Source organism: Lytechinus variegatus, chromosome 1 (assembly GCF_018143015.1).
Source record: "Lytechinus variegatus isolate NC3 chromosome 1, Lvar_3.0, whole genome shotgun sequence".
Taxonomy (NCBI): domain Eukaryota; kingdom Metazoa; phylum Echinodermata; class Echinoidea; order Temnopleuroida; family Toxopneustidae; genus Lytechinus; species Lytechinus variegatus.
In genome coordinates, this window is record NC_054740.1 from 95,576,256 (window position 1) to 95,601,105 (window position 24,850).

A 24,850-nucleotide genomic window follows, 5' to 3' on the forward strand; every position below is an offset into this window, starting at 1 on the left:
TTTACAACTAATTTGAATGACTTATGAGATCAACATTTAAATAGTCAAATACTTAATTCAATTTAATTCTATTGACACGCGTTTTAACGGTTAATCAATTTAAACAAGTATAAAGAACGATCAATTTAAAATAGGTAAGAAAGTGTTTTCAAATTCGCACCGGTACCCTCCTTGCGAACGTGTGGGAATTCAAATTCATTAATATGAAATCACTTATAGGATATGGACAGTGTTTTTCGTTGTTGTTTTTTATACTCCTTTTAATTTATGCAAATGGGTTTTACTTCTAAATTGGATGTTTACAACTTTACTGAATTCTATCACCCATCTGTCAAACCATCTTCGGAATAACAACTCGTTTTTTTTTCAACCTTCATATTCATGTTTCTCATCCTTTCCCAAAACGATATAATATACAATTATGTAAAATAAGTAAGAACAAGATGATGAAGAAAAATACCTACCATTGGCATATGTCATCCACTCACTCACTGGCGGATCCAGGGGGCCAGGGGGGGTGTACAGCCGGCTCGTGCCCCCCCCCCCCCTTGAGAGGCACAATTTTTTTTTTCGCTGACGAAAAACCCTATTTTTTGCTACTCAAATTGCCCCCCCCCCTTTGGGAAATCGGGAATCCGCCCCTGCAACCACTTATTAAATACCGTTTACAACCATATCCTATCGTTACATGAATTACGTCTTTAGCAAACATAATGGGATAAAATAATTTCAACTGAAAAGATCAGAAAAAATACAAGATAGGGTGAAATTTTGATAAATGTATTGTATAACATAATAAAAATTGAACACAGAAACATGTTATCTTGATTTCGACGTTTAAAGTGCAAATATGTGTTCCGAAAAATGAAATTGAAAATGGTATCTTAGGCGAAATTAAACGATCAGTTCGTTGTCGCGAAATTAAATGACAATTTTGTGGCATTAATTTGAACGAATTCCTCTCTAAATTGAATTTCTACAAAATTCAAAGGAATGATATAGAACGGAATTGAATGCTGAATAAATTAAAATGAACCCTGTGTGCAGAGGGTTGAGAAAATATTTGGAATTTGAATTTCGTTTCATTAATTTAAATGCAACTCTGATGAAATTGGACGGGAAAACCAATACTAGTATGATCATGGACTCTTCCATTAGCTAAACCAGGGGTGGTGCCTGGGTATTTTGACATGATGTGGAACAAGACAACCTAAACATAAATTAAGTCTAGAAATATTCATGACTAAAACATTTCTTTCTTCTATTAAACCGGTCCTCATTTCATTTCTTACTTCCTCTTTGTCTTTTTTGTCTATCCTTCTTTTTTCACTACATGAAAATTGCAGGCCCCCAGTAGACATGGCAGCGCTGTCACTCAAGCTGTCTTTCTTTTTTTTTCATTTTAACAATTTGTGTGATGAGGCTATCCTGTCGAAAATCAATGATAAGTTAAAGGGATGGTCCAAGCTGGAGATATTTACCTCCCAATATAGTAAAATTCACAAAGCAAAATGATGAAAATTCACTGTTAGAAAATTTATCCTTAGAATAAAAGAAGATCCTGCAGCAAAGTCTCGAGAACACCTGTAATCTTACCAGATTGCGTAATCTTACAGGAAATTGGTATTTGGTGTATGGAACCTTCCTTTAATAAAACACTCTTTTCCCCTTTTTAAACAGAACTGTTCTGTTAAATTGCAGAAAAATTCATATTTTATGAAATAACAGAATGATTCTGTTATTGCTTTTTGCAAAATCTTCTTTTTTTTTTTCTGTAAAATCAGGGTTTTTTTAACAGTGTTTGATCAAAATCGGATGACAAGTAACGAAGTTATTGATTTTAAAAGATGTGCATTATTCCAGTAAACCAGTTCTAGGCATGTATTTGTGAATATTCATTAGGTGGGATAATCATATCCTACTTATTCTTTTGTACACTGTTAGAAAAAATAGAAGAAGTTCCTGCAGCAGAGTCTCGAGAACACCTGTAATCTTACCGAATTGCGTAATAATCATTCTGTAAATTCATAAAACAAGAATTTTTCTGCAATTTAACAGAACAGGTCTGTTTAAAAAAGGGGAAAAGGGTGTTTTATTCAAGAAAATTTGTAAGATTCCATTCATCAAATACCAATTTCCTGTAAGATTACGCAATTCGGTAAGATTACAGGTGTTCTCGAGACTCTGCTGCAGGAACTTCTTTTATTTTTTCTAACAGTGTATTTCATTATATGAAATTAGTTTTATTCAAAAAATTTCTACCAAGAACTAAAATATTTAGATTGTCAACTGATTAATAGCATTAGTTTTTAATTGCCACAACTTATTTCATCATAATGGGCACACATCATTAACACATGTATGAAAAATTAAACATTTATTACTTCATGTAATAACATAAGGAAAAGTAAAGTGGGGATGTGACATCATCAGCCCGCTTAATGAATATTCATGACGATGTGCATATAACTGTTTTCACAAAATATTGATAAACTTCAAAATTCATTAACTTCGTTATTTGCTATCCGATTTTGATAAAAATTCAGCATTTTGCTCTCTGAATTTTACTCTATATTATATTTCGAAATAAATGTTTTCAACCTGGACTATCCCTTTAAAGATAAAACATTCTGCCTTCTGACTCTCGCTTATGTGTTGAAATTGATTATAACGCACTACACAGTGCGTCCTACAAAAAAGGAAACCCGTATTCAGAGCTAGATTTCACAAATATTACAAATATTTTTACTATGAATTTATATTATTATTCACTATTAAATTTATACCTATGGTAAGTGTGGAATCTTATCTTTAATTTAAGACCAACAGCTTAGCAAATAATTCATACATGGCAGATTGCAAACAATAAATATTGAGGCATATAAAAAACGATTTGCCAGTCTGAATCCACTCTCTTTTCAATGATCTGTTTGTGCACAGTCGTCGTATCACGAACCAATCTTGTTCAATTTTTCTGCCCAACCTGATTTTTTACATTAAAATTTCAAACTCGTCTAGCTCACTAACGCGTGGAGTTTCGTCACATGGGTCATGGAATTGTATGATAATGTTAAAGAAATAACATAATCAATTTACCCTAAAAAAAGGTGTGGGAATCTCGGTTTTCCTTTTTTCTGGGACGCACTGTATAGCGATCCCTTCACGTTTGGTCACTCTTCATCCAGGTGCTATAAATGCATGAAATGGGAACTGATATGATGCGAACCTCACTGTCATTTGCTTGTAACAATTATTAGAGTGTTAATTGACTGCTCTTTGTTAGAATACACATAGAGTTTGGATTATTAATGTTCCTTGATTAAATAGATCGTTGGTTGGTCACTTGGGTTTTGTCAAGTTATATTCTGAGATGATGTTGGTTTAACTGGGTAACAAAAGTTACACAAACAGCTTTGATTCCTTACAACCACGCCCTATAATAACATGAATAACTCCTATCAAACTGTTATCTGTGGAAAAGAGGAAGCTCCAGGTCAAAACAATATACAATGTACTCTTCAAGGAAATGTCAGAAAAAGACTCTCGCACGTCCCGACCCCCCCCCCCCCCAAAAAAAAAATAACTCTTTGAATTGATAAGGTATATTTTTGTGATATATTATGTATATAAGAATCGTTGGTAAAGATTTTGTTAGTTTTCGTTTCTGTTGTTCAGCGTTTAGTCTAGTTCTTGGCTCTGGGGAGCCTTTCAAAAAATGATTTGGCAGATATTTCATCCAACTTTTACCGACTGAACAGTCAGTAAACTGTAGGCGTACTTCTCAGACATTTAAAACCAAATGAAAGTTCCATTTCCCCTACATTTACTTACGAAATTTGGAGAGTCACATGGAATTTTAGTTCTAATTCTACTATTCGCACTGTGCTTTGTTCTTCTCACTCTCAACTTTTTGTAGGATGATGCGATATCTAGCAAAAATAGATGAGTAATCAATTGAATAAATTGTTCAATATATCTTGCCCTTCACTTTCTTATCAAAGTAGTTCATGCTGCATACAGCCCTTTTGAATAATGTATAATTTCATGCTGACAGTCGGAAAGTTTTCTTCACGGAAATGGTTAAGACATTATTACGTCATTGTATTCCGATAGCATGAGCTGAACTGCTGAAGCACGGATGAATGAAATGAGAGAGGGCAGGGGGCACTAAGGGAGACCCTTCTCCCGTAAAAAAAACCCGATCTCAAGCAGAAATCACCCGAAACGTAATGGGACGATGTTAAAAACAAAGAAAGAATTTCGTCTATGATGTATTGGAAACACATACTGCCTGTCCAACATGTTAATGGAGGGTGAGCTACCTGAACCATTATGATGATGTGTCCAAAACTATGCACGTATCTCTTCTCCGCCGACAGGTCCATGAAAAGAAGTATATTACAAGTATCCCAATTTTATCGAAAACTGAATTGCTCTCGGGAGAAAGGGAAATCTCAATTTTGCTGTGATCGACGTACAAAAATAAATTGTTGTCATAAAATCATTCAATATTGTAAGAGTTATCAGAAAATGTAATAGAAGGGATACCAATGTCTATAAAATTTATGAAAAAATGTATCAAAGCCTTATGTCCCTATCAATCCGTTGGATTAATCACATGTGTGTCGACTGGGGTCGACTGTCCAGTTCGGTCCAGTTGGACAAGAGTCGCAACAGACGGTTATAACGAAAAGACAAGTGTTTCTGTCAGGGCGAGGCAAAAATTTGTCAGTAGCCTACGCGTTTCCCCTTATAATGAAAGACTACTTATTTACGATCATTCGATGTACAGAACATTTCATTTTGCCCCAACAATCTAAAGTAAGCGGGGAAAGCATTTAATTTGCTGAATCTGAGAGGAGATTTGAATTTATGTGGAGGATGCTGCCTGAAACGACTTGAAATGAATTTGGATTTGGGTTTCATTTCTTTACCATAGTTGAAATCAATTACTCAGCATATTCACACTGGGGCGTTTGGTGCAATAATCCGGTAAGTAAATATTTTTATTGTTTATATAGCTATAAACTTACAGTATTATGCATGAAACAATAATTGTCGGCTGTCTATCGTTTTGTTCAGCAATCCAATCTTTTGTCTCCGTTTTTTTTTATTATTATTATTTTCATTATACATTACCAAATAATTATTTCTTGCTTGGTGTAAATCAGTTTAATGTCTTAAGAGCACATGAGTTCGCCAAAAAGTTAAATTTCGACAGAGATGAATACTTCAAGCACTATCTATCTGTCTATCAAAATTCATTATAATTAAATAATAATAATAACAATATTTATAAAGCGCAACATATCCATCTCTAAGAGATGCTCAAGGCGCATACAAATAACAAATAACAAAAGAAAAATTAACAAACTAAACATAAGAATAAAGAACTAGACTGTAAACTGCTGGTATGATTTAGCAGTATGCATTAAGCATCAGGTGAGTTTTAAGTGCTGCCTTAAATGTAGAAAGAGTATTAGCTGTCTGAATAGACAGCGGTAACCTGTTCCACAAAAAAAGGTGCAGCAGATGAAAATGCTCTATCCCCCCGACTTCGTTTAGTACGTATTTCTTTGAGCCTTACATTATTTGAAGAACGCAAACCAGAACGACCTGAGGAATGGGTTAACAGAAGCGATGAAATGTAATCAGGAGCTAGATTATTTTGTGCACGATAGGTTAAGAGGAGAATTATAAACTCATTATCTTTGTAAAATTACTCAGATATATTATTTTGAGAACTAAATGATGTGTACCGGTATTAAAATTAAAATTTAGAATTACATTAAAATAAAAAAACTGTCAATCAGTCAAAGTGATTTATTTCCAGCTTTAAAGCCAGCATGTCGGAACATTCTGTTTACACCGTTACTTTCTTCTTCTTTTTTCTCTCCCTTTCCTTTATTTTCTTCCACATATTCAGTTCATCTCTATTTTACTTCTTTAACAACATTATACTAATAGAACTTTATTTGAAACATCGATATGTTACATTCCTCTCGCTTCTTTCCCAATTAAAACATTTTCATAGATTGTAAGGTCATCTAGTTTTAAAATGTTTTTATGATACGATTTGATGCAGTTTAGTCCCTTGATTTTGTTTTCTTAATAAATATAAAATGAAATTCAGTGTGAATCTGAAATAAAATCTGAAATATTAAATCGCTAAATAATGATCAAAATACCAGTGATCATACAATGATAGTTATACAGAAGAAAACAATGGAATATAAATAGATAGGAGTACAATTATGTATAGGAATTTGAAAATGACATTCAGAAAGAGGTTGAAGGATGAATAAGATGATTCAGGCAGGTGCTCGTAAACCGACGGGGAGATGGCGGCTAGGAAGGAAGGGAGGATGGTGCCTCAATCAGACCACTGTCATTTCATAACATTCTAAATTCTACTCTGGGCAACCGTGCTACCTGTCACAAGAAAAGGAAATGTCAGAAACTAAGATATCTCGGATTAAAACTAATGTCGCATCGATCGAACCAGTCACGAAAATGATAGAGCTAAAGCAGGGGATCCAGATCACATGCCCCAAAACATCACAAGAATACTGGTTAGGGTTCATGGTGTATTATCCTTATCCAGTAAATATGGAAATTTTGAAAAATCTTTCTCTCGATCCCCCCCCGCGCGCACACCCCCTCCCACACACACTGGCTGATCCAGATGGGGGCACATCCGACCCCCCCCCCTTGGATGACAAAAAAAGATAGGGGAATATGTCATGCAATTTGTAGTGATGACCTTTTTTATTCTTTTATTGTTGAATTTTACTTGTTAAATTTTTCCTTGGACAAATTGACCTCCATTTTGTAGTGACAACTTTTTTTCTTTTTTCTTTTTTTTTTTGGGGGGGGGGTTGTCATTTTTTCCTGCACAAAAGTGCCCCCCCCCCTTTGGAAAATCCTCAATCCGCCCCGACACACATCCATTCGTCTGTCTGACTTTCACTCTGCCTGTCTGTTGTCTGTCTGTCTGTCTGTCCGTCTGTCTATCTGTCTTCTTTATCTTTATGTGTTCCCGATATATCTCTATTCTATCACTCTAGATAATTGAGCATCACGCTGAAAGTATTGTATGAGAAGAACCACAGTAATGTAAACATGACTTCAAGACTGTTTCATAACCATGGCAACCAGACTCACTATGAAGAAGAGAATGATGCCCTTTCTCAGCAAAACAAGTGGCTTCTATTGTGTGAGAGTATCAGGTACAAAAACTGTTACCAGTCAAAATCAAAATTTTGAATATAATAAAAAAAACACATTGTTTTTTCACAGACGAATTATTCCTCATTTGAGCTAGACCATTTAAGTCTACAAAAAGAAAAGAAAAAACGATTCCCTTTTTGTGGCTTTTCAGCATTGAGCTAAATAATTTGGATAACACATTGGATGTTTAGGGGAAGGCGGGGTAAGTTGAGCATAGTTGAGCCACCACCCCCAGGCTTATAATGAATGAGTCAGGCATTGTGGTGGTGTCATGTATTGATGAGCCATTAAATAACCCTTAACCCAACCACTTTGTTTGCAATTTTGAAACAAAAGTAATTTTTTAGAGGGAAAAATACAAATTTCATCCATAAAAGTAAAAAAGGGTGTAAAATAGATAAGTGCTTTTTACCCACACACATCTTTAAATATATTTTTTTTTAAATAGAACAATATTGTTAGTCCGCGTATGGATTCTCATTTATGTCATAGTCTTTTACATGATGAATGCATGAGAAATGTGTAGATGTGAAAATATCGCAATAAGTTCGGACTGGGGGATTTTAAGCCAAATCAACATGGGGCAAGTTGAGCCATGATAATTCTTATGGTGATGTATAATAAAAAAAGAATTGAGAATGTAAAAAGCCATTGATATGCAGGCAGAAAGGACCAAATTCACATGACAGTTCTTTTGCTTTTAGATGATGTTAGTATTTATTGAGAATTAGCAAGTGAAAAGACTTTAAATGAAAAATTGACACCCTGGTTCTTCCGCATACATTTTGATGATTTCCCAAGAACTCACGAGACACAGCTTACATTTTTTTTTCTCTCAAGTCCGACTTTTCTTATAATGATTTGAATGCTAATTGGGGTAAAGTAGAACTTGATAGTTCGGTATCATCGTCTGTTTTCCGACATTTGAATCAGATTATTAGGTTTGATTAATTTTCATCCTGCTTTTGAAAAAAATTAAATATCCGTCTGAGGCATGTTAGGGAAGTCGTCAAAGGATAATAGAGATATCAATGTCAGAATACTCAACAAAGATAGTTGATGAATATGATCTTTAAATACCTTGTAGAATAATGGATTTCTTAGAAAATGAGTTACGACTGAAATAGTGAATGAGAATCATTCATTATCTAAAGATGACGTCCGAAAGACTAATATTAATTGAAATTTCACTTATGAATTATAAAATTTCGTACAACTGATTTATTACATTGGTTGTAATCGTATTATAATAAAAAAAAAATAATGTTGACGCTTTTATTTCAGATGGGAATCGGTATCTCGATAACTACTTTTATCCCATGCACGTTCATTTTTATATTCTTTCAATATTTATTGAATATAAATCAACATTTATTTTACAAAAATGTTTTGATGACGAGATAATCGGAAACATTTTCGTTCGAAATTTGAGATTGCAATTGCTCAAATTTTAGTTGTACTTCATTATTGCCTTATCATTTTTTTTTTACTCCGACAATAGTCTTGGGGTCATTATCATCACATCTCTTGTTGCCAATATGGTTGCCATAGGAACGATTATGCGCCTGCGCAGTCTTAGGAACGTCCCTCATCATCTTCTTGTCTTGAATCTCAGTATTGCCGATTTAGGGATCACACTTACCAGCATGCCTTTCGCCCTTTATTCTATCTTCGATGGTGGTGTTCTTTTGAGAAGCAACGCAATACTTTGCAAGGTATGTCGAATAAACAATTTAATGTATCGTACTATAGATATCATCTGTATTCATGGTAATACACACAAAAAATCAAGTCTTGAGAATTATTACCCCTTGCAATTACAAAAGCCTTGCACATCTAATGTCACATAGAATATACAAAAGCAGAACAAGAATCGTGTGAAGCACCTTAAAAAGGGGGGATATTGACACCGAATAATTGTTAATTCTAAAGTCTGCCGCGGGTTATAGTAATCTAAATATCAGAGGGATACTCCGGGTTGAAAATATTTGAATCGAAATAAATAGAGTAAAACTCACTTAACATAATGCTGAAAATTTCATCAAAATATGATTACAAATGAATAAAATTTTGCAACATTTTGTGGAAACATTTATATGCATTTCGTCATGAATATCCATTAAGTGGGCTGATGATGTCATGTCCCCACTTTTTCTAATGTTATTTCATTAAATCGTAACTATATCATATTTTCATACACACATGTTTTTATGTGTCTCCCTTAATAAAATACAGCAATTGATATCATGATACATTAAATCGGTTCTCAGTCCAATTTATTTTATTATTGACGGATGAAATTTGAATAAACATATTTCACATAATATAATACAAAAGAACAAATGGGGACATGACATAAGTTTGCTAATTGAATATTCACGAAGACATGAACAGAACTATTTTACCGAAATAATGAAAAAAATCTTTAAAATGTCATAACTTCATTATTCTATTTCCGATTTTGATGAAATTTTAGTGTTTTGTTTGTCTGATTTTTTCTTCATCTGTACATATCATATTATTTTCAGCCTGGAGTACCATTTCAATCAAATGAAACAGCCGGGTCGATAATAGTTTTGTTGTTCTGTATCTTCTTTGATTAATCAAGTAGTGAACAAAATGGGAGGGGGATGGAAATGAAAAGAAAGGTCAATAAAGAACAGACGTCACCCTTAGTTCGTCTTAATGTCCCCGCCTATATTAACATATCCGATTGACAATCATGAATCTATTAATGAGGTGTAATAATGATCTACCCGGGACCAGCTGAGACCCATCTCACTGTCACATCTACGGAAATGGTCTGGGTCATCTCACAGTGGCGAAACTACGGGGGCATGGGGGGCACGTGCCCACCCCCCCCCCAAAAAAAAAAATGGGGGGAGGAGAAAAAAGGGAGAAAGAAAGACAAACGTAGTGGGAGAAGAAAAAAATATTGTATATTTTATCATGCTATATCATATTATATAGGAAATTCATAACTTTATGAAACATAATTTGCGTAGGCCATAGGGCCTATATAATGTGTTCATCATTCATGGTGCTTGCATTATCAGTCTATGTATTCAAACATTCAAGTCAGAATACATCAAATATATATATTACTAGGCCTACTTAAAGTGAATGGCCCCAGTCCATGCTGACGTGAGATAATTATGTCTGCTATTCATGATTTCCTAAAAACAGTCAAAATGTCAATTTTTTCTGGTCTGAATATCATGATTGAAATGACTACAAAAAGTGTTTCATGTATTTAGGTGGATTTTTTTTTCAATCAGCAAGTGCTCGCGTTAGATGACTATGTTGAGAAATGTATGCCATTCATGAATTCCTAAGAGTTTTCAAAATGTCCCGGCGCTTGGGGTCAATATATAAAAAAAATCAGCTCGCGCTTCGCGCTCACAATGCTTGTTTAGTGAGACAGCTACATCACAAAAAGTTGCGTATAATGTCCCTGTTTTAAGTCTGAATATAAAAAAAATCAGCTTGCGCTTCGCACTCGCGTTATTTGATGATTGAGATACATGCATATCCGCTTGTTAATGGCACAGTCCTTAAAATGTCTCTATTAGGTCAGTATACCTGGCATTTAAGCGCGCTTTGCGCGCCCACTAAGTCACTCAAATTTTTTCTGGTGCCCCCCATGCCTCGTCCCACGATACGCCACTGGTTATTTCGGTTGATTCAGGTCTTCTAATTGTAAGGAATCATTTACTGTTTTATGTTTTAAATATAAAATAGGAAAATGGAAATATAGGCGTAGGCCTACAGTAAAAACAACAAGGCTTTGTTATCAGTCCACATTTCAGTGATTATCTCAAACTAACATGACTAATAATGATTAATGCAGAGGTCACTTTACCCTTCAGAATTAATATTACATTGTATCATTCATATTTTAGGTCAACGGTTTCTTTGCAACAATGTTCACCCTTGCCAACTTTCCGACAGTGCTTGCCATAGCCATCGATCGATTCTTGATAGTCGTCTATTCCAGCCGTTTCCCACCAAACACCTTCCGGATATTCCTAATGATCACCATTTCATGGTGTTCAGCTTTTATCATGGCCTTCATGCCCAGTGTTCATGTCCTCTCCAAGTATTCCTACTCACCAAACACATGGCACTGCTCTCCTAGGTGGGGTCACAACATCTTCCGTATCGCTTGTGCCATTTTAATCTTTGGGCTGGCGATTCCGATGGTTGCCGTCTGCTACGCGGCGATTGTGTACTTCATCTGGAACAAGCAACAGCTTCTTAGGTCATACAGCAAGAGGGAACAACATGTTTTCAAGGATCGCAGAAGGAAGTCACGAGATCAAAAACCGTCCGTGCCAAGATGCTACAAATCGACAGTGACCTCGTTTCAGCCATCTCCATCACCTGCATCCTGTGATGAAGTTGGTGAGTTATGCAGTTTAGAACAGCAATCCGGATGTCAACCAGATGATCTACAGGATGCTCAGATGAAATACAATCAAGAGAACAAGACCATACCTTATCTCACAAAACTGCAGAATCCAACCTGTGAGGAGGATTTTAAAGAAGAAGCTTTAAATACCGAGGCTCCATTAGAACCACGCAATATTGATAAGTTGGATAAGAGATCTTTTCGCAGTGTTGCCGTAGTTGCAGAATCAGCGAAGACATCGGCTATTGTGAACAAGTCCCTGACACAATTTACCGCCTTGTCTGAACCAAGCGGGGAGGAATCTGATGTCGTTGGTCAAGATCGTGATCGAAAGAAGCAGCATGAAGCCAGACAGAGACAATTCTCTGCAGACAAGAGGGTTGCAGTAATGGGTATGAATATCAACAGCAAAGCTTAATTAGTAATATCGTCAAACACCTTTCATTGAAGAAAATTAAGATTCAGACACGACTTGTTGTGGATGTTCGTAGAAGAAAAAAAAACGCCTAGCTATCAGAGTGTTGCTATCAATGTGACGAAAATAACACTTCTTTGTTTTGTCAAACAAAGGTTGTAAAAAAAGTTAAGTCTTCATTCGGGTGGTCAAAAGATCATAAATTTCAGATCTTTTTTTTTTCCAAAACAAGCTCGTTTCCAGAGCCCATTTAAAATATCATTATTAACCCCCACCCCTTGCCACCATCTTTCAGAAAGTGACTAACGTGTCGTGTCTTGTTCTACAATAAGGTAATATTTGCTATCACCGATATTTACAATTTAAGTTTACAGATATAAGTTTTGCTCTTCCTGTCATGAAAAAAAAACCCGAATAATTTAAACTTCTTTTGTTTTTTCCAGGTGCCCTCCTCGTCTTAACCACACTAATCTGCTGGATGCCCTATCTCCTTGTCCATTCAAACTACATCCGGGTCAACGAAGGTCATTGGTTTGGTGTCCTTACCATGTTACTGGGATTATACAGGCGCGGATCCATGGGGGGGGCCGAGGGGGCCTTGGCCCCCCCCCCCCCTTCGGCGAAAAAAAAAGAGAGAAGGAAAGAAAGAGAAAAAGAGGGGAAGAGGGGAAAAAAAGAAAGGAAGAAAAAAAGAGAGGAAAAGGGGGAAAGAAAAAGAGAGAGAGGAGAGGGGGAAAAGAAGAGGGGGGAGAGAGAGGAAGAGGGGGAAGGAAAAGAAGAAAAAGGGAAGAGGAGGAAGGAAGGGAAGGAAAAGAGAGAGGAAAAGGGGAAAGAAGAGAAGGAAAAAGAGAGGGAAAGGAAAAGGAGAAAAAAAAGAGGGGAAGAGGGGAAAGGAAGAGAAGAAAAGGAGAGAGAGGAAAAAGGGGAAAGAAAAGGAGGAAGAGAAGAAAAGAAAGGGGGAGGGAGAGGGAGAAAGAAGAGAAGAAAAAAAAAGAGGGGAAAGAAAAGAAGAAGGGAAAGAAAAAAAGAGGGGAAAGAAAGAGAAAAAAGAGGAAGAGGGGGAAGGAAGAGAAGAAAAAGGGAGGGGGAGGGAGAAGAAAAAAAAGAGGAAGAGGGGGAGAGAGAGGAAAAAGAAAAAAAAGGAAAGAGAGGAAGAGGGAAGAAAGAAGAGGAAAAAAGAGAGAGAAGGGGGAAGAAAAGGGGAAAGGAAGAGAAGAAAAGGGAGGGGGAGAGGGGGGAAAAAGAGGAAGAGGTAAAGAAAAGGAGAGAGGGGAAGAGGGAGGAAAGAAAAAAAGAAAGGGGCAAAGAAAAGAAGAAAAAGAAGAGGGGAAAGAAAAGAAGAAAAAAGGAGAAAAGAAGAGGGGAAAGAAAGAGAAAAAAGAGGAAGAGGGGGAAGGAAGAGAAGAAAAGGGAGGGAAGGGGAGGGGGAGAAAAAAAGAGGAAGAGGGTGAAAAGAGAGAGGAAAAGGGGAAAGAGGAAGAGGGAAGAAAGAGAGAAAGGGGGAAAGAAGAGAAGAAAAGGGGAGACGAAGAGGGAAAGGACGAGAAGAAAAAAAAGAGGAAGAGGAGGAAAGAAAATGATGTTCGAACCAAAAGGGCGCTGAAATGATGTTCGAAGGAATGTCAAAATGCTGTTCGAACTGGGGGCAGAATTGATGTTTGAACGGGGGGGGGGGCGAATTAATGTTCGACGTAGGGGTGCCAAATTGATGTTGGAACTGGGGGGGGGGGTCAAAGTGATACTCGAGCTAGGGGGGGGGCGAAATGGTATTCGAACTAGGGGCGCCAAATTGATGTTGGACCTACATGTAGGGGCGCCGAATCGATATTCGAACTAGGAGGGCGCCGAAATGATGTTCGAAGGGATGCCAAAATGATGTTCGAACTGGGGGCCGAATTGATGTTCGAACGGGGGGGGGGGCCGAATTGATGATCGACCTACATGTAGGGGCGCCAAATAAATATTCAACTAGGGGCGCCAAATCGATGTTGGACCTACATGTAGGGGCGCCGAATTGATATTCGAACTAGGAGGGCGCCGAAATGATGTTCGAAGTGGGGGCGCCAAATTGATACTCGAACTAGGGAGGGGGGCCGAATCGATGTTCGAGGTAGGGGGCGCCAAATTGATACTCAAACTAGGGGGGCGAAATGATATTCGAAGTAGGGAAGGCAAATTGAGTTCGAAGGAATGCCAAAATGATGTTCGAACTGGGGGCCGAATTGATGTTCGAACGGGGGGGGGGGGCAAATTGATGACCGACCTACATGTAGGGGCACCAAATTGATGTTGGACCTACATGTAGGGGCGCCGACTAGATATTCGAACTAGAAGGGCACCGAAATGATGTTCGAAGTGGGGGCGCCAAATTGATACTCGAACTAGGGAGGGGGGCCGAATCGATGTTCGAGGTAGGGGGCGCCAAATTGATACTCAAACTAGGGGGGCGAAATGATATTCGAACTAGGGAAGGCAAATTGAGTTCGAAGGAATGCCAAAATGATGTTCGAACTGGGGGCCGAATTGATGTTCGAACGGGGGGGGGGGGGCAAATTGATGATCGACCTACATGTAGCGCCAAATTGATACTCGAACTAGGGAGGGGGCCGAATCGATGTTCGAGGTAGGGGGCGCCAAATTGATACTCAAACTAGGGGGGCGAAATGATATTCGAAATAGGGAAGGCAAATTGAGTTCGAAGGAATGCCAAAATGATGTTCGAACTGGGGGCCGAATTGATGTTCGAACGAGGGGGGGGGGGCGAATTGATGACCGACCTACATGTAGGGGCACCAAATTGATGTTGGACCTACATGTAGGGGCGCCGACTAGATATTCGAACTAGGAGGGCACCGAAATGATGTTCGAAGTGGGGGCGCCAAATTGATACTCGAACTAGGGAGGGGGGCCGAATCGATGTTCGAGGTAGGGGGCGCCAAATTGATACTCAAACTAGGGGGGCGAAATGATATTCGAACTAGGGAAGGCAAATTGAGTTCGAAGGAATGCCAAAATGATGTTCGAACTGGGGGCCGAATTGATGTTCGAACGGGGGGGGGGGGCAAATTGATGATCGACCTACATGTAGGGGCGCCGAACTGATATTCGAACTAGGAGGGCGCCGAAATGATGTTCGAGGTAGGGGGCGCCAAATTGATACTCAAACTAGGGGGGCGAAATGATATTCGAAATAGGGAAGGCAAATTGAGTTCGAAGGAATGCCAAAATGATGTTCGAACTGGGGGCCGAATTGATGTTCGAACGAGGGGGGGGGGGGCGAATTGATGACCGACCTACATGTAGGGGCACCAAATTGATGTTGGACCTACATGTAGGGGCGCCGACTAGATATTCGAACTAGGAGGGCACCGAAATGATGTTCGAAGTGGGGGCGCCAAATTGATACTCGAACTAGGGAGGGGGGCCGAATCGATGTTCGAGGCAGGGGGCGCCAAATTGATACTCAAACTAGGGGGGCGAAATGATATTCGAACTAGGGAAGGCAAATTGAGTTCGAAGGAATGCCAAAATGATGTTCGAACTGGGGGCCGAATTGATGTTCGAACGGGGGGGGGGACAAATTGATGATCGACCTACATGTAGGGGCGCCGAACTGATATTCGAACTAGGAGGGCGCCGAAATGATGTTCGAGGTAGGGGGCGCCAAATTGATACTCAAACTAGGGGGGCGAAATGATATTCGAAATAGGGAAGGCAAATTGAGTTCGAAGGAATGCCAAAATGATGTTCGAACTGGGGGCCGAATTGATGTTCGAACGAGGGGGGGGGGGCGAATTGATGACCGGCCTACATGTAGGGGCACCAAATTGATGTTGGACCTACATGTAGGGGCGCCGACTAGATATTCGAACTAGGAGGGCACCGAAATGATGTTCGAAGTGGGGGCGCCAAATTGATACTCGAACTAGGGAGGGGGGCCGAATCGATGTTCGAGGCAGGGGGCGCCAAATTGATACTCAAACTAGGGGGGCGAAATGATATTCGAACTAGGGAAGGCAAATTGAGTTCGAAGGAATGCCAAAATGATGTTCGAACTGGGGGCCGAATTGATGTTCGAACGGGGGGGGGGGGGGGGACAAATTGATGATCGACCTACATGTAGGGGCGCCGAACTGATATTCGAACTAGGAGGGCGCCGAAATGATGTTCGAAGTGGGGGCGCTAAATTGATTCTTGAACTGGGGAGGGGGCCGAATCGATGTTCGAGGTAGGGGGCGCCAAATTGATACTCAAACTAGGGGGCGCCGAATTGATGTTCTAACTAGGGGGGTGCAAAACTAATACTCGAGCTAGGGGGGCCAAATGATATTCGAAGGGGGGGGGCCAAATTAATGATCGAACTAGGGGGGCGCAAAATTGATACTCGAGCTAGGGGGGATGATATTCGAACTAGGGAAGGCAAATTGAGTTCGAAGGGATGCCAAAATGATGTTCGAAGGGGGGGGGGCAAATTGATGATCGACCTACATGTAGGGGCGCCGAACTGATATTCGAACTGCCGCCTTGTTGTTGGCTCATTGTTCCATATATTGAAAGTTTGAAATGCCTTGGCCCTGAGGTTTTTAGGCATGGCCTTGGGGATTGATGCCTTGGTCTTGGGTATTAAAGCCTTGGCCTTGGAGGTTTGAGCCTTGACTACCACACTGATAGACATATTGATAGATATTATTTACAGAAATTTTGAAGTTTACTTACAAGCACTAAGAAATAAATGTTCAGAATTGAACCCGAAGGGTTGATGCAAAATCAGCACCCTATGGGTTAAAAAATTGAACCCTTGATTTGGGGTTCAAAAATTGAACCCTGCGGTTGGGGTTCATTTTTGCACCCTGCGGGTTCAAAATTGCACCCCTAGGGATTCAATTTGAAATTTAGGGGTGCAGTTTTGAACCCGCAGGGTGCAAAAATGAACCCCAACCGCAGGGTTCAATTTTTAAACCCCAAATCAGGGGTTCAATTTTTGAACCCATTGGGTGCTGATTTTGCAAGAACCTTTCGGGGTTCAATTTTGAACCTTTATTTTTTAGTGTGCAATATGTAAAAGAATAAATGATACTTTCATTGTAATGGTGAAAGTTTCGTTTTTTATTTTTTGACGAATCGTCAAATACTCAAATAACTGAAATAACTCTATGGTTTATATCGTTCCTATATTTTTTGTTTCATGTAGTAATGCGTAAAAGACAGCTATATACAGTTGATGATACGACACCTTTTCTTTTCTAACCTACAGTGGGAAATCACGTTTTATTTTTTTAAACGAATTCCACTGAAAATATTACGTGGATTTACTCAGGCCTAAACTGCATTGCTATCATTTACATTTATTGTTACATCTTGAAATAGTTGATGTATACAAGATACATGGGACCTTGGAATTCATGTTTCACTAGTATTGTATGAAAGAGAGAGATAAGAACTTATCGTCCAAAATGATGCGAACTTAAGAGCATTGTTTTCATATTTATAAAGACACTGACAATAAAGTATATTTTTACAGTAATTTATCTTTAGTATCTTATATTCTTTTTATATACACCGTTTACACGCATTTTGTTTCTTTTGAAAATCTATTTGGAGTATATAAAATTTGAGCAAGATTATAAGATGCATAACCTTTTGCTACTTTATATGATTGTTGCAAGAGCGGAAGAGCCAATGTTTGCTGATTAGGATTGACAAGACAACTCACTGTTTTGAATGGAATTCAAGCGAATAACAAAAGATTATATAATATAAACACTTACAGATCAAAGTAGGCAGTGCACTCCCAATTAGTAAATGCTGAGTGCTGACTACTGAATCTACCTCACCTTTATAATAAAAAACATGTAAATTTTTATCTTTTTCAAGAATATCTTACCCAAAATAAAATATTAATTTTCTTTCATGCAGAATATACAATTTAGTTATTGCACAACCAGTTTTCATACGCGGCGATACAGGGGCGTCATCCCCGTAAGATTTTTCAACCCCTGAAGCAAAAAGTAGAAAAGAAAAAAATAATGGGAGTACCCACAAGAACGAAGAATGCCTACAATGCAAGAGAGGTTTCTGTGAGAAGTAACTGAACTAGACATTACCCATTCGGCATTGGGAGTCAATATTTCGGAACGATTATTACTTGACTTGAAATTAGGGCCCCCTAAGAAATCCTGGATCCGCGCCTGGATCCCGCTCACATAATTCTAGCAGGGCCTACTCTGATGAGAAGTTAAACGAATTGAAAGCATCAAATGGTTAAAATAGAAATCGCTCGAGTTTCCCGCTCGCATCGATTATTTGTTAAAGTGATATTACATTTATTCATGAACACATCATTATAAAACCATTATTCAATTGCATCTTCTTCATGCATAGGCGGATCCAGGTGGGGACCCGAGGGGCCCGGACCCCCTATTGGTAGAGCAAAAAAGGGGGGAAGAAAGAAAAAGGAAGGAAAAGAAAAAAGAAAAGGAGGAAGACGAATGAATAAAATAAGATGAGAGGAAGACTTGGAAAAAATATTTTATGTCACTATATAAAATTTTCGCTCGCGCTTCGCGCTCGCATTGCCTGTTAAGTGATCAAAATATCTTGTTCAACACGGAGCTTGAATATCAAGTTTGGAAGTCAGTATACAAAACATATTTCTCCTTGGAAATCGAACTTTCATTAATTTTTGTGATTTACATATTGATTTTTAAAAAGTGCTCTGTAAAAATGTTAGTTTTATGGTCTGAATATTAACATTTTCCAATTGCGCTGCGCGTTCGCGAATTTGATTTATCAGGTACCTATTATTTTCATGTATTCCATAAAGTTTTCAAAATATCCCTTTTCAGGTCTGATTGTCAAAACGCATCAGCTAGCGCTGCTATGCTTGCATTTTTGATTGGCAGGTTATGTATGTCTCAATATTGATTGTATAACAAACTACTTAAAATCCCCTTTTCATGACAGTTTATCAAAAATGTCTGCTCGCGATTTGCGCTCGCATTAATGGTTAAAAATATATCAACTAATTAATGATGCATCCTATTCATGAATAAAAAGGTGCTTGAAATGTTCAGTGTTCAGGCCATAATATCATCAGATTCCGCGCCCTCATTATGCATTAATACTAAGATATCAATTTAATAATTAAATTGTCACTTTTGTTTTATCTCGCGCTTAGCAAGATGAATAGGAAGATATATAGTCATCATATTCATATGATAACATGTCCTAAGGATGTCAAGGTCCTATGTCTCAAAATTAAAGTAATAATGAAACATATCAGCTCTTTATCAAGTGCGATTTATATCCACCTTACAAGTTTCCTACAAAGTGTTTGAAATATCAGATCGGAATATCAAATATTTTAAGCTCGCGCTTCGCGCTCGCTTTTATTTTCATGATAAAAGATTGTTTAGAATGCCTAGATTCTAGGTGTAAATCTGAAACACGCGCGCGCATTTTCATTCAGTTATCCAGTTTCAGATCACAATATCGAAAAATTCTGCTCGCCCTTTGTGCTCGTATTAGGAAGATCCCCTTTCTCATCCCTTTCATGATTTACAAAACACGAATAGAGTTTCCCGTTCAAGGTCGAAATCTCGATTTTTTTACGCTCGCACTTCGCGCTCGCATAATTTGATTGTGAAATATGTAATGTCTTCATGGCTAAATGCAAGCAGTCCTTAAAAGGCACTTTTCGATCAGTTCAAAACGCACTTCGCGCTCGCATCAATTTTTTAGTTACATAGCTATCTTGTTCATGATTACAAAAACTGATTAAAGTTTTCCATCTTTATGTAGAAATGTCAAAAATTTTGAGCTCGCGCTTCGCGCACGTATTTATTTGATTGTGAAATATGTAATGTCTTCATGGCAAAATGCAAGCAGTCCTTAAAAGGCACTTTTCGATCAGTTCAAAACGTGTACAAGCACTTTCTGCTTGCGCTTTGCGCTCGCATTATTAATGTAGGAAGATCCCCTCTTACTCATCTTTTTCGATTTAGGAAACATGAATAGAGTGTCCCGGTCTAGGTCTAAATCTAGAATTTTTCCGCTCGCATCAATTGATTTGATTTGATTTATTGTTTTCTTTTGCATCCATAACATTCGTATAATACATTTTTCACAACATAAAAAACATAATATGTTAGCACTTTTGGCATGAATCATAAATAATAAGTACTAAAAAAATAATTCCAGGCAAAAATGATTAACTATATGATATTCACAATTTGCAGGAGGGTTGTCATCATAAGCAGATTGCTTGAAAAAATGACAATCCCAAACTTATACTAATTGAATTAATACATTTATAAAGCAGAATTGGCATATATTTTCAAATACGAAACATGAATTCATGCAATGTTATAGTATGAAGATGAAGATGATAAAGCTAAGGGTGACGGTGATATGATGATGATGCTGATGATGATTATGATGATGATGATGATGATGGCCATGGAGATGATGGTGGTCATGATGAAGATATTGGTAATGACTAAATCGAAGGAGGAATAAATTCACGATAAAAAGGATATGACACAAAAATTTTACTTCAAATATTCTGATAATAACATAGATTTAACGTTTGCCTTAAATGAGTGAAGAGACGAAGATTGTTTTACAGACTCTGCTGGTAGAGAGTTACACAAATCTGGACCATGGTGTCTTATGGATTTCTGCGCAATAAGCAGTTTGGGGTTGATTAAATGGAAATTTGAAGTTACGGGTAGGGTATGAATGAATAGATGTATTCAGAGAATAAAAATTGTGGAATGAAGGTAGGTGGGAGCATGTTATTTACGTACTTAAACATAAGTAGTAAACTTTGAAATGTATTTATGTCAAATACTGCATTAGAGTCTTTAGTTTATGGAATAATGGATTTGTGTGTGATAAATATTGGGAATCAGTAGAAATTCGAATTGCTTTTTCTGTAATTAATTAAATTGTATTAAAGTTTTCCATTCTTTATGTAAAAATGTCAAAAATTTTCAGCTCGCGCTTCGCGCTCGCATTGTTTAATTGATGAAATACGTAATGTCTTCATGTCTAAATGCAAGCAGTCCTTAAAAGGCACTTTTCGATCAGTTCAAAACGTAAACAAACATTTTCTGCTCGCGCTTTGCGCTCGCATTACTCATCTTTTTCATGATTTAGGAAACATGAATAGAGTGTCCCGTTCTAGGTCTAAATCTAGAATTTTTCCGCTCGCACTTCGCGCTCGCATCAATTGTTTAGTTATACTGTATAGCTATCCTGTTCATGATTACAAAAACTGATTATTAATTTTTCCATTCTTTATGTAGAAATGTCAAAAATTTTCAGCTCGCGCTTCGCGCTCACATTATTTGATTAATGAAATACGTAATGTCTTCATGTCTAAATGCAAGCAGTCCTTAAAAGGCACTTTTCGATCAGTTCAAAACGTAAACAAACATTTTCTGCTCGCGCTTTGCGCTCGCATTACTCATCTTTTTCATGATTTAGGAAACATGAATAGAGTGTCCCGTTCTAGGTCTAAATCTAGAATTTTTCCGCTCGCACTTCGCGCTCGCATCAATTGTTTAGTTATACTGTATAGCTATCCTGTTCATGAATACAAAAACTGATTAAAGTTTTCCATTCTTTATGTAGAAATGTCAAAAATTTTCAGCTCGCGCTTCGCGCTCGCATTATTTGATTGTTGAAATCTTTAACGTCTTCATGGCTAACTGTATGCAGTCTTTAACAGGACTGGTAGGCCTACCTTTCCAATCAGTTCAAAACGTTTATCAAAAAAATATACTCGCGCTTCGCGTTCGCAGTATTGCAGGCACATCTTTTTTCAGAATATTCAAATTTTAGGAAAAAATGCATACAATTTCAAAAAAAAAATCATTATAAAATAAGGATTATGATATTATACATTTATGTTGATTTAGAGAATAAAGCTAAGAGGTGACTTATAGGACTACCCCCTTCAAAGAAACAAACGGAAAAAAAACATCTTCGAGCGGCCGATCGGGGAAAATGTGGCCCCTTTATTGGCGAAGGCTGAATCCGCCCCTGATTCATGTGCTTATGAAATAAGATAATTCAACATGCATTTAAGGCACTTATGATTGCCTGGTGGGAGGGAGGGGCCGCCATTGGCGGCGGAAGCCAAAAAATGTAGGGGTATGCACTTGAATTTTTGGGATGGAAACAGGTACAAAATTGGACAAGCGCCCCCCAAAAAGGTTATCAACCTAAATTTTAGGAGTTGCTAAACCAAAATTTTTTGACAAGCAAAAAAAAAAAAAAAAAAGGCCATATACCTAGGGGGGGGGGGACAACACACGTTTCAGGGGGAGTCCACGTGAATTTAGGGGGGAACCAGGAAAACAAATTGCCCAGCCAAAAAAAAAAAAAAAAAAAGTTTATCATAAACAAATTTAGGGGACCGTCCCCCGTCTAAACTTTAGGAGGGGACACGTCCCCCCCCCGCTTCCGCCGCCTATGGGGACCGCCATTTTTCCGAAAAGTACACAGGGGCGCCAAAATCAGGTCGAATTTGGGCCCCCCTCCCTTCGAAATCCTGGATCCGCGCCTGCTGGGATACACAAATGCCATTTGGGATCCGCTTATTTATACTTTTATCAACAAGCAAGCCAGGAAGGAATGTAAGAAATACTTCCGGTTCATCGCAACATCCTCTAGAAGCCTTCGCGGTTCGGTCGTCAAACAAAACTGAGGGAACTTTATATCTTCATTTGATCTCATACTATACAAGCTTTTATATGATTATGTACTTAACTTTATTCAATGAATATACTCTGAAAGAAGTTTTTCTGCAGAGAGCGTCAGGTATCATTAACGGGATAAGTTGTGTTCATTCACCTCAAATTGTGATTAATAAGTCCGTTGTTGACCCCGGGATAGATGAGGGGATGAGGGCACTACTATTACAAGTTGTCATTTTTTCAAACAATCTGTTTATGATGACAAACCTTATGCTATTTTAAGGTTATAAGGTATATTTTAAGGTATATTTGTGATACACTCATTCTATGATTCATTCCAAAAACAGTAAACGATTTTATGTTTGTTATGTTATGAGAAATTGTTTTATACGAATCATAATAAAATGTATGCAGAAGAGAACATTAAATCAAATCAATCATACAGAATAGGTAGAATACTCGCATGCAAAAAAGCACTTAGGGTTGACTTTCACGGCCAAGTGGTGTACGAGCGTGCAAGGACTAATGATCCTTAAGAAAATATCGTTACCATGTGCGTATTCTGGGAGGGGGGCTCATGGCCCGGTCCCCGGGTTGGCGGAAACTGGGGCGCCAAGAAGGAGAAAAAGAGAGGGAATGATAAAGGGGCACGTGCCCCCCCCCTGAGATTTGGTGTGCCCCAGGTGCCCCCCAGAAAAAAATTTGGCAGAGCAAAAAAAAGAAAGAAAAAGAAGAAGAAAGACAGAAGAGGGGCAAATAAGAGGAGGAAGTCTGAAATAATGTGAGGGGAAGACTTGCAATAAAAAACAAATCGTTCATGTTACTATATAAAAATTTTGCTTGCGCTTCGCGCCAGAATTGCCTGTTCGATGAGATTCGTATCTTGCTCAATAGGCTGATATGGAGCAAGTTTTGAAGTCAGTATACAAAACATATTTTAGCTCGGACATTGAGCTTTCATTATTTTTTTTCATTTACAAAAAAAATTTTTTTTGTGCTCTGTAAAATGTCCGTTTTATGGTCTATATATCAGCATTTTAAGCTCACGCTGCGTGGTCACATTGTTTGATTTGCCAAGTTCATGTTTACGTGTATTCCATGATGTTCCATTAAACATGTTAAACAAATGTATTCAGAATGCCCAGATTCTAGGTCTAAATCTAAAACGTGCGCGATAGCCTGCATGTTCTTTATTTCAAATATACTTAAATTATCCAATTTCACATCAGAATATCAATAATTGTCTGCTGACGCTTCACGATTGCATTATTAATGATACCCAATTGACTATATCCTATTCATGATTTACAAAATATGAATAGAGTGTCCCGCTTTTAGGTCTAAAATCTCAGTTTCTTCCTTGTTTACTTATATCCAATTTATTAATACAAAAATTAGAATGACCAATTTTTAGGTCGGAATGTCAAAGAAAATTGCTCGCGCTTCGCGCTCGCATTATAGAAATGTATAGGCGTTTGCAGTAACCATCTAGTTACATACGAATCTTGTTCAGGATCACACATAACATTGCCCAGAAAATTAAATTTTCAGTAAAAAATACATGAAAGTAAAAAAAATCGCTCACGCTTCGCGCTCGCACTTTTCATAAGGCTTATGAGATTATTTTATGTTTCTGTTGTTTTATAAGAATAAAACTAAGAAGTGACTGATTGGGGAAAATATAGGTGAAGAAATTCGGGCCCCGTCCCCTATTGGCGAAAGTCGGATCCGCCCTTGTGACACATACACACACACCGGAAAAATGGCTGGTGCCCCCCCCCCCCCCGAAAAAGCAAGGACCCCCAGTGCCCCCCCGGGAAAAAATCCTAGCTACGCCACTGGTTTGGAGACAAGACGAGAGAAACTCAGAGGGGTGGGGAGATGGGGGGGGTAGGGAGAGGTGGAGGGTTTATAAGGCCAAATTAACTTCAGGAAATATAGATCGAGACATGCATTTATTTTATATACATAATTATTAATGCATTTCATTTTGGAATATCTTACTACATTTTTACTTCATTTTTATTAGTTTCAGTATCTCATCTTCAGTAGGAGATTATGCGACTTCAAAATCAGTATTTCCTTGATATG

At 38.0% G+C, this 24,850-nt stretch overlaps 1 protein-coding gene across 1 annotated transcript; it reads left to right on the plus strand.

Moving 5' to 3' along the window:
- Window positions 1-7,058: 7,058 nt before the first annotated feature.
- Window positions 7,059-24,846, plus strand: LOC121405706 (olfactory receptor 11L1-like). The gene is made up of 5 exons (XM_041596632.1): window positions 7,059-7,229; window positions 8,732-8,945; window positions 11,133-12,033; window positions 12,500-12,623; window positions 24,789-24,846. Exons 1-5 carry the CDS (start codon window positions 7,123-7,125, stop codon window positions 24,844-24,846), a joined length of 1,404 nt encoding a protein of 467 aa, XP_041452566.1. The 5' UTR covers window positions 7,059-7,122.
- The last annotated feature ends 4 nt before the right edge of the window (window positions 24,847-24,850 follow it).